The sequence below is a fragment of the Trichechus manatus genome, unplaced genomic scaffold (assembly GCF_000243295.1).
Source record: "Trichechus manatus latirostris isolate Lorelei unplaced genomic scaffold, TriManLat1.0 scaffold00069, whole genome shotgun sequence".
In the NCBI taxonomy this organism is placed as follows: Eukaryota; Metazoa; Chordata; class Mammalia; order Sirenia; family Trichechidae; genus Trichechus; species Trichechus manatus.
Window position 1 is genome coordinate 5,580,652 of NW_004444005.1, and position 14,798 is coordinate 5,595,449.

General features: G+C 44.7%; 1 protein-coding gene across 1 annotated transcript in view; it reads right to left on the minus strand.

Moving 5' to 3' along the window:
- Nucleotides 1-14,798, minus strand: part of EFCAB6 (EF-hand calcium binding domain 6) — a 317,117-nt gene that overhangs the window by 110,424 nt on the left and 191,895 nt on the right. The window contains exons 16-17 of the mRNA XM_012556542.2: nucleotides 14,437-14,533; nucleotides 1,714-1,832 (exon numbers count right to left, since the gene is read on the minus strand). Coding sequence (XP_012411996.1) covers nucleotides 1,714-1,832; nucleotides 14,437-14,533 — 216 coding nt within the window. The remainder of the gene's footprint in view (nucleotides 1-1,713; nucleotides 1,833-14,436; nucleotides 14,534-14,798) is intronic.

Here is a 14,798-nt window from a genome sequence, read left to right on the forward strand (position 1 = left end):
TTGCCAAAAGCGACGGTGTCCGTCTCTCTCCAGTGAGAACGGAAGCATGCTCTACCCAGCCTTCAGGAAGAGGTCCAGGGTGCTCCTGTTCTCTATGTGGGAACCTGGTGGGGCACCTGACTCCGAGCCTCTCATCCCTATGGCCAGCACCCAGCTCAAGGGCTCCACCTGCCCACTCTGGTGGTCAACAGGCTCCCAATGGGTCCTTCCCATCCAATCACTTCTCTGAACTGTTCCTGACTCATCTTCCTCAGACACGGCTTGGCTTACACCACAACCCCAATCAAACTCATTGTTCCCAAATGCTGGGTTCATAACGCCTGCAAACAAAGTCACAGCGAGGTGACCCGGCCTGACTTCCTCTCTGGCCCGGGGAGCCCCATGCCACTACCAATAGAAGGCCCATTGGTTGCCCCGTGGTTCAGGCAGTCCTTTCTACTCGTAATGCCCTCTTTTCCCATCTCGACTCCTTGAACTTCTACTTCAGTGTCACTTCCACCACGTTGACTTCCCAGTCCTCCATGGCTCCTGAGCCTCTTGCTTTTAATTCTCATGTCGCTTGACTTGTTCTCTGCAGTGGCATTTGGCACAGTCAGTACTCAACTCTAGTTCTTTGTGTGGGTGCTTTCTGTCTCCTGACAAACTATCAGCTCCCTGAAGACCACGGAGTCATCTTTGAATCATCCAAAAGGTCCACACAGTGGTAGATCCAAACACCGGCCAGCCTATGGAGATCTTCTGATTACCCAGAGCCACTAACTTAACCTACTGTAAAGAAAATGGATAGGGAGTCTAAATTGAGCCTGTGTTGGAATTGATCTAAAAAAAATAAATAAATAAGGATTTTGTAAGAACTTCAAGTAGCTTTTCTAAATTAGACATAAAACAGCCCACTTAATTCTAAACTCAGCCAACATTTCAGCCTTCCACTTTGAACAGATGAAAAGCTAAAAAATTCCATGAACTGTCTCACGAGCTTGCCTCCTGAATGGACGCACAATCAGGGTTTATACTACCCTTGGGGGATGCAAATGGCAATCATATATAATGAAGAAGGTAGTAATTCAAAGATGGAGCTGGAGCCTGGAAATACACCACATGGTTAGTGCCCCTTGAAACTTAGACATCTACAGGGGGAATATCATAACTAGGGATCTGATTCAAAAACAGCTAAGTCAAAAATACATTTTGAAAAATGTAACCAGCATTAGATATGATTTTCTGTTTAAGAGACCCTTGGGAAGCAACTCCAAGTTGCCAAAGTTGCCTCCAACAAATTACTTATCTACAAAACAGTTGTGCAACTCTGATTTCTATCTCTGGGCAATGGGGAGACACTGCTTCTTCCTTTACCAACTGCATCTCTGACTGCTGAGCCCGCTGGATTAGAGTTAAGTCTTCGGAGAGTGACTTAGTTCTCAAAAAAGTAAAAGCGCTGGCTTGAACTAATGGTTTCTTGGAAATGCAAACCTCTCAAGTCTAGTGCTGTCGATGAGTGTTTACCCAGTTCTCCATGCTGCTGAAGATCAGCCTGTTCACCAAGGCTGCTTTCTATGAGGAACAAGGAAACAGGACCAATAGAATCAAAAGAAAACCATCGCCAGCCTCCCACCTTACCCTGAAGTAGTGATGAAAGATTTGTGTTGAATTTGCTGCAACGAACTACCCAAGACCATCGACAAAGGAAAGAGCCAGTCTTCAGATATCACTTACCTCGTCCAAAGCTTTTCAAATTCTCTGGGTGTGAGGGGAATATCGAAACCATACAGAGCGTTCTTTATATCCCGTCGTCGAAGAATGCCATTGCCCTCGCTGTCAGTTTCTATAAAATTCTACAGGAAGAGAAGGTGGTATTTAGTAACACATAAAATGATAATGTGAAGGATTTTCAATGTCATGCTGTGGGACACCCTAAGGATTTTCCCTCCTTGTTCATCCACTTAACCTCCTTATCTAAGTTCCAGACATCCTCATCAGACAGAAGAACACACAAACAAGCATTATGCAAGGGAAGGGGTTATTTCTGGGTAATGAGTGGTCTCAGGTGTGTGCTCTTGTGTCTTCCCCTGACCAAAAAGGTGAGATGAAACACTTAGAAAGAAGGGTCAGCCAAACTAACTGGAAATGAGACCATAGCCCAAGGTGCTTAAGGGCCAGTGTTTTGGCCCTCTATCTGTCAGAGGGGAAATGAGGGACTTCACAATCCAGCTATTATGATAAGGTGATATGGTACCATTTTAATGTCCCTAAGGGATGCTAAAGGTACCTGGGTAGTTATCAGGCATTGAAGAGGACCAAGGACTCTAATAATAGCTAACACACACGGTACTCAGCACTGTCTTAAACTGCTTGCAAGTAATTGCTCATTCAGCCCTCCTCGTAACAGCCCTAGAGGTAGACATAAAGAATATGCACTGGGTTGGATAATGTCCCCCCAACAAAAATCCATGTTCTTTCTGGAACCTCAGCGTGTGTATTTGGAGATAGGGTTACTGCAGATGTAATTTAGGATGAGGTCATACTGGAGTAGGGTGGGCTCTTAATCCAACATTAGTGATGTCCTCATAAAAGAGGAGAAGAGACACACAGATGTACATAGGGGAAAAAAAAGATCTCTGATAAAGGTAGTTTCATGAGCAAATGTAAGGGACAGTTTTATACCATCTTTGTTTTGTAAGTCTGCAATTATGTAACACAAGGTTCAAAAAGAAAAATGAATAAAATCTAATCGTAAATTTATGTTATTGGGCACATACTGTAATGCATGATGACAGCAACACAAAGGGGGAGGAGCGGTATATGGATAGAGTTTTTGCATGTTACTGAGGTTAACTAGTTGAATTTAAACTAGACTGTTACAACTATACCATGTTAAATGTAATACTCACGGTAACCACCAGTTTTTCTACTTTTTAAACTCGTAGGGAATTGTAAGGGCCTGAATAGTCAAAGCAATGTTGAAAAAGAAGAGCAAACAGGAGGACTCACTCCCCAGTTTCAAGATATACTATATAGCTACAATAGTCAAAAACAGTCGTACTGGCATAAAAATAGGCATTTCGACCAGTGGAACAGAATTCGAAGTCCAGAAATAAACCCATACATCTACAGTCAATTCCCTTTTGGCAAGGGTGCCAAAGTCCATTCAATGGGGAAAGAATAGTCTTTTCAACAAACAGTGCTCGGATAGCTGCATCTGCACATGCAATAGAATGAAATGAACCTAAACCTCACACCATACACAAAAATTAACCCAAAATGGATAAATGGCCTAAATGTAAGAACTAAAACCATAAAACTCTTAGAACAAGACATAGGGGTAATGCTTTGGGACCTAGTTTTCAACAACAGATTCTTAGATGAGACATCAAAAGCACGAGCAAAAAAAAAAAAAAAAAAGATAAATTATACTTCATCAAAATTAAAAACTTTTGTACATCAAAGAACTTTACCAAGAAAGTGAAGAGAAAACCCACAGAATGGGAGAAAATATTTGAGAACCATGTATCTTATACGGGTTTACTATCCAGAATATATAAAGAACTCCTACAACTCAACAACAAAGAGACAAACAACCCAATCGAAAATGGGCAAAGGACTTGAATAGGCATTCCACCAAAGAAGACAGACTAATGGCCAATAAGCCCATGAAAAGATGCTCAACGTCATTAGTCACTGTTGTTGTTAGGTGTCATCAAGTTGGTTCTGACTCACAGCGACCCCATGTACAACAGAACAAAACACTGCTGGTCCTGCACCATCCTCACAATCGTTGCTATGCTTGAGCCCATTGCTGCAGCCACTGTGTCAATCCATCTCGTCGAGGGTCTTCCTCTTTTTCGCTGACACTCTAACGAGCATGATGTCCTTCTCCAGGGACTGATCCCTCCTGACAACATGTCTAAAGTATGTGAGACATAGTTTCGCCATCTTTGCTTCTAAGGAGCATTCTGGTTGTATTTCTTCCAAGACAGACTTGTTCGTTCTTTTGGCGGTCCATAGAATATTCAATATTCTTTGCCAACACCACAATTCAAAGGCGTCAGTTCTTCTTCAGTCTTCCTTATTCGTTGTCCAGCTTTCGCATGCTTATGAGGTGACTGAAAACACTATGACTTGGGTCAGGTGCACCTTAGTCCTCAAGGTGACATCTCTGCTTTTCAACACTTTAAAGAGGTCTTTTGCAGCAAATTTGACCAATGCAATGTGTCTTTTGATTTCTTGACTGCTGCTTCCATGGGTGTTGATTGTGGATCCAAGTAAAATGAAATCCTTGACAACTTCAATCTTTTCTCCGTTTTCGTGATGTTGCTTATTGGTCCAGTTGTGAGGATTTTTGTTTTATGTTGAGGTGTAATCCATACTGAAGGCTGTGGTCTTTGATCTTCATCAGTAAGTGTTTCAAGCCCGAAGAGGGCTTGAAAGTGAAGAACTTTCAGCAAGCAAGGCTGTGTCACCTGCATAACGCAGACTGTTACTGAGTCTTCCTCCAATCCTGATGCCCTGTTCTTCTTCATATAGTCCAGTTTCTAGGATTATTTGCTCGGCATACAGATTGAATAGGTATGGTGAAAGGATACAAGCCTGATGCACACCTTTCCTGACTTTAAACCATGCAGTATCCCCTTGTTCTGTTCAAATGACTGCCTCTTGATCCATGTACAGATTCCTCATGAGCACAATTAAGTGTTCTGGAATCCCCATTCTCTGCAAAGTTATCAATAATTTGTTACGATCCACACAGCCGAATGCCTTAGCATAGTCAATAAAACACAGGTAAACATCTTTCTGGTATTCTCTGCTTTCAGCCAGGATCCATCTGACATCAGCAATGATATTCCTGGTCCATGTTCTCTTCTAAATTTGGCTTGAATTTCTGGCAGTTCCCTGTTGATACACTGCTGCAGCTGCTTTTGAATGATCTTCAGCAAAATTTTGCTTGCATGTGATATTAATGATATTATTCAATAAATTCTGCATTTGGTTGGATTAGTCATTAGGGAAATGCAAATCAAAACTACAATGAGATACTACTTCACACTCACCAGAATGGCTACTGTCTTCGGCTCAGTTCTCTAGAGAAGCAAAACCAGTAATGTGTATAAATATATAGAGAGACATTTATATCAAGAAAACAGCTGTAGAGGCTGGAACTTCCCAAGTCCACGGATCAGGATAGAGGCCTCTCCCAATTCACGCAGCCGCAGAAGCTGGGGAACCCAAGACTGGCAGGTCAGAGAGCAGGGCTCCCACTCACAGGCTGTGAAGGTTGACGAGTTCCAAAATTGCAAGCAAGACCCCAAGGTTTCTCCCGATTCATGCAGCTGCACGGGCTGGCGAACCCAAGATTGGCAGGTCGGGAAGCAGGATTCTTGCTCACAGCTGTGATGATCGACTAATCCCAAGATTGACAGGTAAGCTACTAGCTCAAGTCCCAAGAACCGGAGGTGAGACGACAAGAGGCAGCTGCTGGGTCCGGAACAAGCCAAAAACCTTGGCAGGCGAGCAGGAAGCAAGTAGCCAGTGGAGGGCAGAGAGATGAAGGCTGAGGGGGTGGTGAGCTGCACAGGCCCTGCCGCCATCAGTGGCCCTGCCCACATCGGTGCCAGTCAGCAGATTCCATCATGAGGGTGAGCACATATCAAATTTCAACAGGGAAGTGATCACAACATGATACAACTGCCAAAACACTAAGAATCATGGCCTAGCCAAGTTGACACACAATCTTAACCATTACAGTCCACCCCTTGTCAACTTGGCACCTGTACACATCTCCCCAAACCATACGTAATCTCTGAATAAAGACAAAGTCATACTTGCACCTAACATGATACAACTAACACCCTAGTGTGAAAACACACTAGCCCCATTTACGTATTATTTTTATAAATGAAGAAAACAAAAATATCTGATGCACACATACAAAGCAGAAATACTCATAACAATTACAGTCCTCATTTTTGCAACTGGTCATGTGGCCATAACTGGTATTTAGAACTACCTTCTTCCACCACCCATTCCATATTCCCTTTGCCCTCACTAAGCACCTTAGCTGGTCATGGTTCTTTGCCTGGGGGGTGACCCAAACCTTCATTCCTGAAGGGTCATTAGTAGTTACGTTGGAATTGGGTTGCTGTAGTTTTCCGTTGACTTTAATCACAGGACATGGTAGTACTAAGAGATGCCCTACGGGATCTCCTGCATTCAACAGACATACTCTTCTTTACCTCCATTATGTAATATCAATCCGATTTCCTCTTGGTAATCAGCATCAATCACACCAGCCAGTATGGTAACTCCCTTCTTTGCCTGTTGATCCAGAGGCATAAGAAGCCCAAAGTGGCCAGGTGGCATTCTTAGCTTCCAGTTCAATGGAATCAGTGATGTGTCTTCAGGTAGGAGCATTCCTCCCTTTGGAACTAAGACCTCCAGACCTGCAGAGCATAAGGTCACAGGGACAGGAAGCAAAAATCTTGTGAGTGGGTCACTAGGGGTAATAGTGAGTGGTGCCACTTCCATTTCCACCCCTTAATTCCTGGACCCATGAATCCTGGCTATGGGAGAAACAGCACCACATACTGGACACTGGTTTAGAGCATATACAGCCTCCTGGAGAACACTGTCCCAACCCTGCAAGGTATTGCCACCTAGCTGGTGCTGTAATTTGTGTCTTTAGGAGGCCATTCCACCATTCTATCAAGCCAGCTGCTTCAGGATGAGTATGATGGGGAACATGGTAAGACCACTGAATTCCATGAGCATGCGCCCACTGCCGCACTTCATTTGCTGTGAAGTGAGTCCCTTGATCAGATGCAGTGCTGTGTGGGATACCATGATGGTGCATAAGGCATTCTGTAAATCCACGGATGGTAGTTTTAGCAGAAGCATGGTGTGCAGGGAAGGCAAATCCATATCCAGAGTGTCTATTCCAGTAAGGACAAAATGCTGCCCTTCCCATTATGGAAGTGGTCCAATGTAATCAACTTGCCACCAGGTTGCTGGTTGATCACCTTGAGGGATGGTGCCATATCGGGGACTCAGTGTTGGTCTCTGCTGCTGGCAGATTGGGCACTCAGCAGTGGCTGTAGCCAAGTCAGCCTTGGTGAGTGGAAGCCCATGTTGCTGGGCCCATGCATAACCTCCATCCCTGCCACTATGACCACTTTGCTCATGAGACCATTGGGCAATGACAGGAGTGGCTAGGGAAAGAGGATGGCTGGTTTCTACAGAATGTGTCATCCTATCCACTTGATTGTTAAAATCATCCTCTGCTGAGGTCACCCTTTGGTGAGCATTCACAGGAGACACAAATATCTTTACTTCTTTGGCCCATTTAGAGAGGTCTATCCACATACCTCTTCCCCATAAATCCCTGTCTCCAATTTTCCAATCATGTTCCTTCCAAGTCCCTGACCATTCAGCCAAACCATTGGCCAGAGCCCATGAATCAGTATACAATCACACATCTGGCCATTTCTCCTTCCAAGCAAAGTGAACAACCAGGTACACTGTTCTAAGTTCTGCCCACTGGGAGATATGATAGGGTGAATATGTTTTGCACATTGCAGTGATGTGATTTTTGGGGGGCCAAAGCGTGGAATGTCATGGATTGAATTATATCCCCCCAAAAATGTGTGTGTATCAGTTTGGCTCAGCCATGATTCCCAGTATTGTGTGATTCTCCTGTATGTTGTAAACCCTGCCTCTACCATGTTAATGAGGGAGGATGGGCAGCAGTTGCGTTAGTGAGGCAGGACTCAATCTATAAGAATGGATTGTGTCTTGAGGCAATCTCTTGAGATATAAAAGAGAGAAGACAGCAGAGAGACAAGGCGACCTCATACCACCAAGAAAGCAGTGCCGGGAGGAGAGTGCGTCCTTTGCACCTGGGTCCCTGCGCAGAGAAGCTCCTAGTCTGGAGGAGGATTGATAAGAAGGCTGACAGAGAGAGAAAGCCTTCCCCTGGAGCTGATGTCCTGAATTTGGACTTTAAGTCTACTCTACTGTAAGGAAATAAATTTCTCTTTGTTAAAGCCATCCACTTGTTGGTATTTATGTTACAGCAGCACTAGAGAACTAAGACAGCTACTATCAGAAAAATGGAAAATAACAAGTGTTGGCTAGGATGTGGAGAAATTGGAACCCTTATCCACTGGAGGGAATGTAAAATGGTGCAGCTGCTGTAGAAAACAGTATGGTGGTTCCTCAAAAAGTTAAACATAGAAGTACCATATGACCCAGCAGTTTCATTCCTAGGTATCTATCCAAAAGTCTTGAAAGCAGGGACTCAGACAAATACTTGTTCGCCAGTGTTTACTGCAGCATTATTCACAAAAACTAAATGGTAACAACCTAAGTGTCCATCAATAGATTAACAGAGAAACAAAATGTGGTCTACCCATACAATGGAATATTATTTATCCATAAAAAGAAATGAAGTTGTAATACATGCTCTGACATGGATGAACCTTAAAAAACATTATGCTAAGTGAAATAAGTCAGTCACAAAAGGACAAATATTATATGATTCCACTTATATGAAATATCTAGAATAGGCAAATGCATAGAGACCATAGTTCATCAGTGGTTACCAGGGGCAGGCAGGAGGGAGAAAGAAGTTACTGCTTAAAGAATACTGAGTTTCCATGAAGATGATGAAAAAAAAATTGGAAATGGGTAGTGGTGATGGTAGAACAAAATGGTGAATGTAATTAATGTCACTGAATTGTACTTGTAAAAATGGTTGAAATGGCAAATGTTGTGTTACATATATTTTACCACAATAAAATTTAAAAAAAAAGAAGTTGTTTCTCTCCAAACAGCCACATAGGCTTTTTCTTCCTTTGTAGAACTTGACTGAACTAATTGAGAAACCATCAAAGAAGAACAAGGTGGAAGAATTTGCCTACCAGTGCTACTAAGATGTATTATTAAGTTATAACAACTGAAAAAAGATATGGTATTGGTGCTGGGACAGGCAAATTGACCAATGGAAAAGAATACGGAGCCCAAAAACACCCATGGACCATCAGGTAGGGCAGAGCCGACATTACAGATTAGTAGAGGAAAGGATGGACTTTACAATAAATGGTGCTGGAACAACGGGGTGTCCAGATGAAAGAAAGTCAAGTTGGAACCCTCTCAACACATATAAAAAGCCCATTTCAGATTTCAAGACCTAAATGTGAAAGGTGAAACTGTAGGGTTCCTAAAAGAGAATATAAGAGAATATCTTCATGACTTCAGCGTAGGACAGGACTTCTTAAACAAGACCTAGAGGGAAATATTAACAAATCTGACTACATTAAAATTTATTAATATGAAGGAAGGGAACAACAGAGGAAACAATCAAGTTTAATTTTATTTTATTCCTCCAAGAAAAGCATAAGTCAGTATGGAGTGCTGTATCTTAATAGCTTCCAGAGGCACCTCTATCCAAGAGATTAGCCCTTTTCTCTAGATCTTAGCATGAGTACACTCAATACCTCTTAGAATGAGATCTTTGTTATCCTAATTATTCTACTCTGTCCTATAGGGTCGCTAGGAGGTGGAATCTACTCAACCACAACAGGTTTGGTTTTTCGGTTGGTTTATAGATCATTCAAGAGTTATAGCCCTCTGGGTGGCACAAACAGTTAAGCGCTCCACCACTAGCCAAAACGCTGGTGGTTTGAACTCATGCAGGGGCTCCTCGGAAGACGTGCCTGATGATCTGCTTCCAAAAGGTCCCAGCCTTGAAAACCCTATGGAGCAGTTCTACTCTACATACATGGGGTTGTCATGAGTTGGAATTGACTTGATAGCACCTAACGACAACAACAAAAAGAACTTATCTTGATCAAGACACCACACGAAGAGGGTAGGAACACAACACAAGCTGGGGGAAGACCTTTGCAACACCTATCACTACAAAAGACTAATATCCAGACCATTGTTTAAGAGTTCCTATTGATCAGTAGGAACTATGGAAGAGATGGATATTTATGCCTAGTCCCAAGAAAGGTGATCCAACTGAATGCGGAAATTATCAAACAATATCATTAATATCTCATGCAAGCAAAACTTTGCTGAAGATTGTTCAAAAGTGGTTGCAGCAGTACATCGACAGGGAACTGCCAGAAATTCAAGCTGGATTCAGAAGAGGACATGGAACCAGGGATATCACTGCTGACGTCAGACAGATCCTGGCTGAAAGCAGACAATACCAGAAAGCTGTTTACCTGTGTTTTATTGACTATGCAAAGGCATTCTACTGTGTGGATCATAATAAATTATGGATAACACTGCAAAGGACAGGAATTCCAGAACACTTAATTGTGTTCATGAGGAACCTGTACATAGATCAAGAGGCAGTCGTTCCAACAGAACAAGTTAGGAAAGGTGTGTGTCTGGGTTACGTCCTTTCACCACACCTATTCAATCTGTATGCTGAGCAAATAATCTGAGAAGCTGGATTATACGAAGAAGAACTGAGTATCAGGATTGGAGGAAGACTCATTAACCTGTGTTATGCAGACGACACAACCTTGTTTGCTGAAAGCAAAGAGGACTTGAAGCATTTACTGATGAAGGTCAAAGACCACAGCTTTCAGTATGGATTACACCTCAACATAAAGAAAACAAAAATCTTCACAACTGGTCCAATAAGCAACATCATGATAAATGGAGAAAAGACTGAAGTTGTCAAAGATTTACTTTTACTTGGATCCTCAATCAACACTCATGGAAGCAGCAGTCAAGAAATCAAAAGACACGTTGCATTGGGCACATCTGCTGCAAAAGACCTCTTTAAAGTGTTAAAAAGCAAAGATGTCACTTTGAGGACTAAGATGAGCCTGACCCAAGCCATGGTGTTTTCAATCGCCTCATATACATGTGGAAGCTGGACAATGAATAGGGAAGACTGAAGAAGAACTGACATCTTTGAATTGTGGTGTTGGTGAAGAATACTGAACATACCATGGATGGCCAAAAGAACGGACAAGGTTGTCTTGGAAGAAGTACAGCCAGAATGCTCCCTGGAAGTGAGGATGATAAGACTTGGTTTCACATACTTTGGACATGTTATCAGGAAGGACCAGTTCCTGGAGAAGGACATCATGCTTGGTAAAGTGGAGGGCCAGCAAAAAAGAGGAAGATCCTCAACAAGACAGATTGACACAGTGGCTGCAACAATGGGCTCAAGCATAGCAAGGATTGTGAGGATGGTGCAGGACCAGGCCGTGTTTCGTTCCGTTGTACACAGGGTTGCTATGAGTTGGAACTCACTCGACAGCACCTAACAACAACATCTGTTTTTGTAAATAAACTTTTATTGGAACATGGCCACATCCATTCATTTATGTATTGTCCATGGCTGTTTTTGTGCTATAACCGTACAGGGAGTGGTTCAGTCAGAAGAGACTCTCAAAGCCAAAATATTTAGTATTTGGTCTTTTACAGGAGAACTGTGCCAACCCTTAGTCTAAGGGGTTGACAATATTCTCTTAATATTGAACAGTTCTCTTAATCTGAACAGTAGTTACATGGGTGAATAATTTAATATTTTTTAAACTATACACATACATTTTACACACTTCACTGTACTTAGTCTAAAGGATTCCAAAGAAGTCCCTTTACACGCTTAGAGCAGGTAAGGCCTGCTGTGAGCTGGCCCGTCTACCTCAGTCCTGCCTCGCACTGGACACCCCCCCACCCCCGCCCAGTCCCTTGGACACATCCACACTGGACTCCTCGCTGCTCCCACCACATCAGTCAGTCTCCCACTTCCATGGGTTGGCTCGCCCCCACCAACAGCCTCCTCATCCCCATCATCCATTGTCAAATGCCTGCTCATCTTTTGAGGCTAACTCGCGCCTCCCTTCCTGACTTCTTCAAGGGCAGAAGTGACCTCTTCTTTTGGGTCCCCACAGCACCCAAGCCAGGTGTCTGCTGTAACATCTGAACTTCTTAGCCATTACTGGTACGCAGACCGTAAGTCTCTAGTCCTCCCTGGGTCACAGCTCTCCTGGCAGCAGGGACTGTGTCTTTTCTGTCATTGTGCCTCACACATAACTGGTTCACGATGAACGTTTGCAGAAGAAACACGGACTTATCTTCCAAAATGAGAAGAGGAAGCCAACTCCAGTGGGGCGACTCCTCCGAGCTCCTGAGATTTCAGCTGGGGTTTGTCCCCCCACTTAGCGTGGTTGTGTGGCCAGCCAGGTGACTCTATTTGAAAACGACTAAATACCCGGCTCTTGTCCAAGTTCCAAATGCAGCCTCATTACAGAACACATCCTTTTGGCTATAAACAGATTCTGTGTGGTGAATGCCCAACACAAGTCTGAGAAGCGTAAAACGCAGCAAAAGGGAGACAGTGCCGGAGCGTCTATCTCATGACCTACGTGTCCTAACACCTCCTGCAGGGTTAGAATCAAAACCAGTTCCCAAAGTGCTTGATTTAAGATAGAACGAGCCAAGCGACAGGGCTGCCCCTCAGCGATAACAAGCCGCGCACGGTTACTCAGTCTTGTGCGGGCGGGGTGCTTAACGCTCAGTTCAGGACCAAGCGGGGCGGTGCGCTCCCTCCACACCCCCCTCGGGCCCTCTCTGGTCCCTCTATTCAAGGTGAATCTCGCTTCTCCTCCCTTCCCACACCTGTACCTGTGCAGCCCAGGAAGAGAACAGGGTGCACATGAGACCCCAGGCTGCTGACTTGGCAGCGGGGTGCTCCAGCCTCTAGCCCGCTCTGAGCACTGTGGGGGTGAGCTGGGGTTCTGCAGAGCATCAAGTACATGATGGCTGAGCTGGTGGGGGCACCAAGGCTGGAGAGGCAGGTGTGCAAGGCTCTCGGGGGAGCGAGAGGCAGTCAGCCGGGGAGAGAAAACACAGCCTGGGAGGGTGGGCGGAGGCAGGGAGGGGAGGAGGCCCACAGAGCAGAGTCCAGGGAAAGCTAGCATCTTCAGAAGACAGACTTGGGCGTCTCAGCAACAAAGACCCCTGTCCACTCACCGCTCTTGTCACCCTGCTCCCCCCACTGCGCTGACAGCCACATGAATGGTGCCTTGGGCTCTGTGAGGCAGGGACCCGGCTGACTGTTGACCACTGAATCCTGGCTGCAAAGCCTGTGCACGGTGCTAAGTGTTCGACAGATCAGGGTGGAGCTGGGAGCTGGGAGCTGGCAAGGGGCCTGGAATTGGCCCTGGATGGCCTGGGGCGTCAGGGTACGTTAGAAGGGGGAGGGGAGGCTGTGGGGAGAAGGGAAGAGGCCAGGGTGCAGAAGGAAAGGAGGGAGGTGCCGGGCCAGCTGCAAAGAAGCCCGGACCTGCCCTGCTCCCCTGGCCCCAGAGGGCTGCCCGAGGACCAACCTGGCCTCAATCTGCCCTGCAAAGCTTCAGGCTGTGCCAGGGGCCGGTCTAGGCCAGGATGCCCCAGTGCCGGTCCCAGTTCTACAGGACAGCGAATCCGTCCCACACCTCTGACCCTGGCTCCTCCCAGATCGGGCTCCCTTCACAGCCCCTCTCCTCCCCTCTGCAGCCAGTCCTCTGCCATGCAGCGGAGTGGACGGGGCTGGGGAGGAGCAGCCCCGGCAGCTGACGGCACTAAACAGCCAGAACTTCAAATCGGGTCAGGATAGTGTGAACATAGATGGAAACTGACCGGGTGGAACACGGTGGAGACGGTCTTCAAAATACTGCGAAAATACTTCCATGAGGCAGTTTTCAAGGTACTTTTAAACATGAGGTTATTGTGTCCTCTTTGCACTATGGAACGCAGACCCCACGGTCTAGATTCCAGGGCGCACTGAGTTCCACGCGCTTGCCTCCACGGTCCCGTGAGCATAGCCTCATTGTCGGATTAGGAAGCCTCATCCTGAAGCCACAATCACAATTTATCAGGCTGCAGGTGGAGGGTACTGGCCTTGCATAATTTTGGCAAATTTGCTTTCGATAACTTGGGCAAGACAGAAGGAAACAGCTCTTTAAAAATGCATGATTCTAATTGTGTAAAACCAAGTACGACCGTATCCGTCGAGTCGATTCCAACTCATAGCAACTCTATAGGACAAAGTAGAACTGCCCCATAGGGTTTCCAAGGAGCAGCTGGTGGATCTGAACTGCAAATCTTCTGGTTAGCAGCCGAGCTCTTAACCACTGTGCCACCAAAAGTGTCGTATATTTTTCATTTAAGATTTTAATTCCAACCCAACGTGAAATAATGCCAAGTATTTTCATCCATGGAACTCCTACAATTCTCTTTCAAAACATCCATTGACCTTGAATGTGAGAATTTAGTTTGAAAAAGTATTTGCAGAATGAAAGGTGTCACCACACTGGGTAGGCCGAATTGTTTTTCCATCTCAGCGGCTGGGTCTAAACAGTTTGATCATCGCAGGGCTCTGGAAACACTGAGATAGATGTTCTTTTCTTTTAAGGAAATAAGCGTCTTTCTTACCTTTGACAAGTCGGCCCATCTGTTTTTTGCTTTAGTGACAAGATACTGATGAGCCTGCTCACAAGCTAGTTCTGAATCCGTAACCTTCTGTTTGGGTCTTAAAAGAAAAAACAAAGAAATAATAAACAACTGCGTTTTAAATCTAACGGGCTCCTTAATCTCCCAAGGGGTTCCCAGAGCCCCTGTTTGTTTCAAAGTACCACGAAGCTCTGTTATTTCACATCTGGTCTAACTTAATTCGTAAAATATAGTTGGAGTCCCTGCATGGTAGGAAAGTATTTTTAAATTTTGTAAGTCCTTGTTTATTTTCAGATGAATAATGTTCAAGTTCTTTTGTGGGTTTTTTTTTTTTTTTTTTTTTT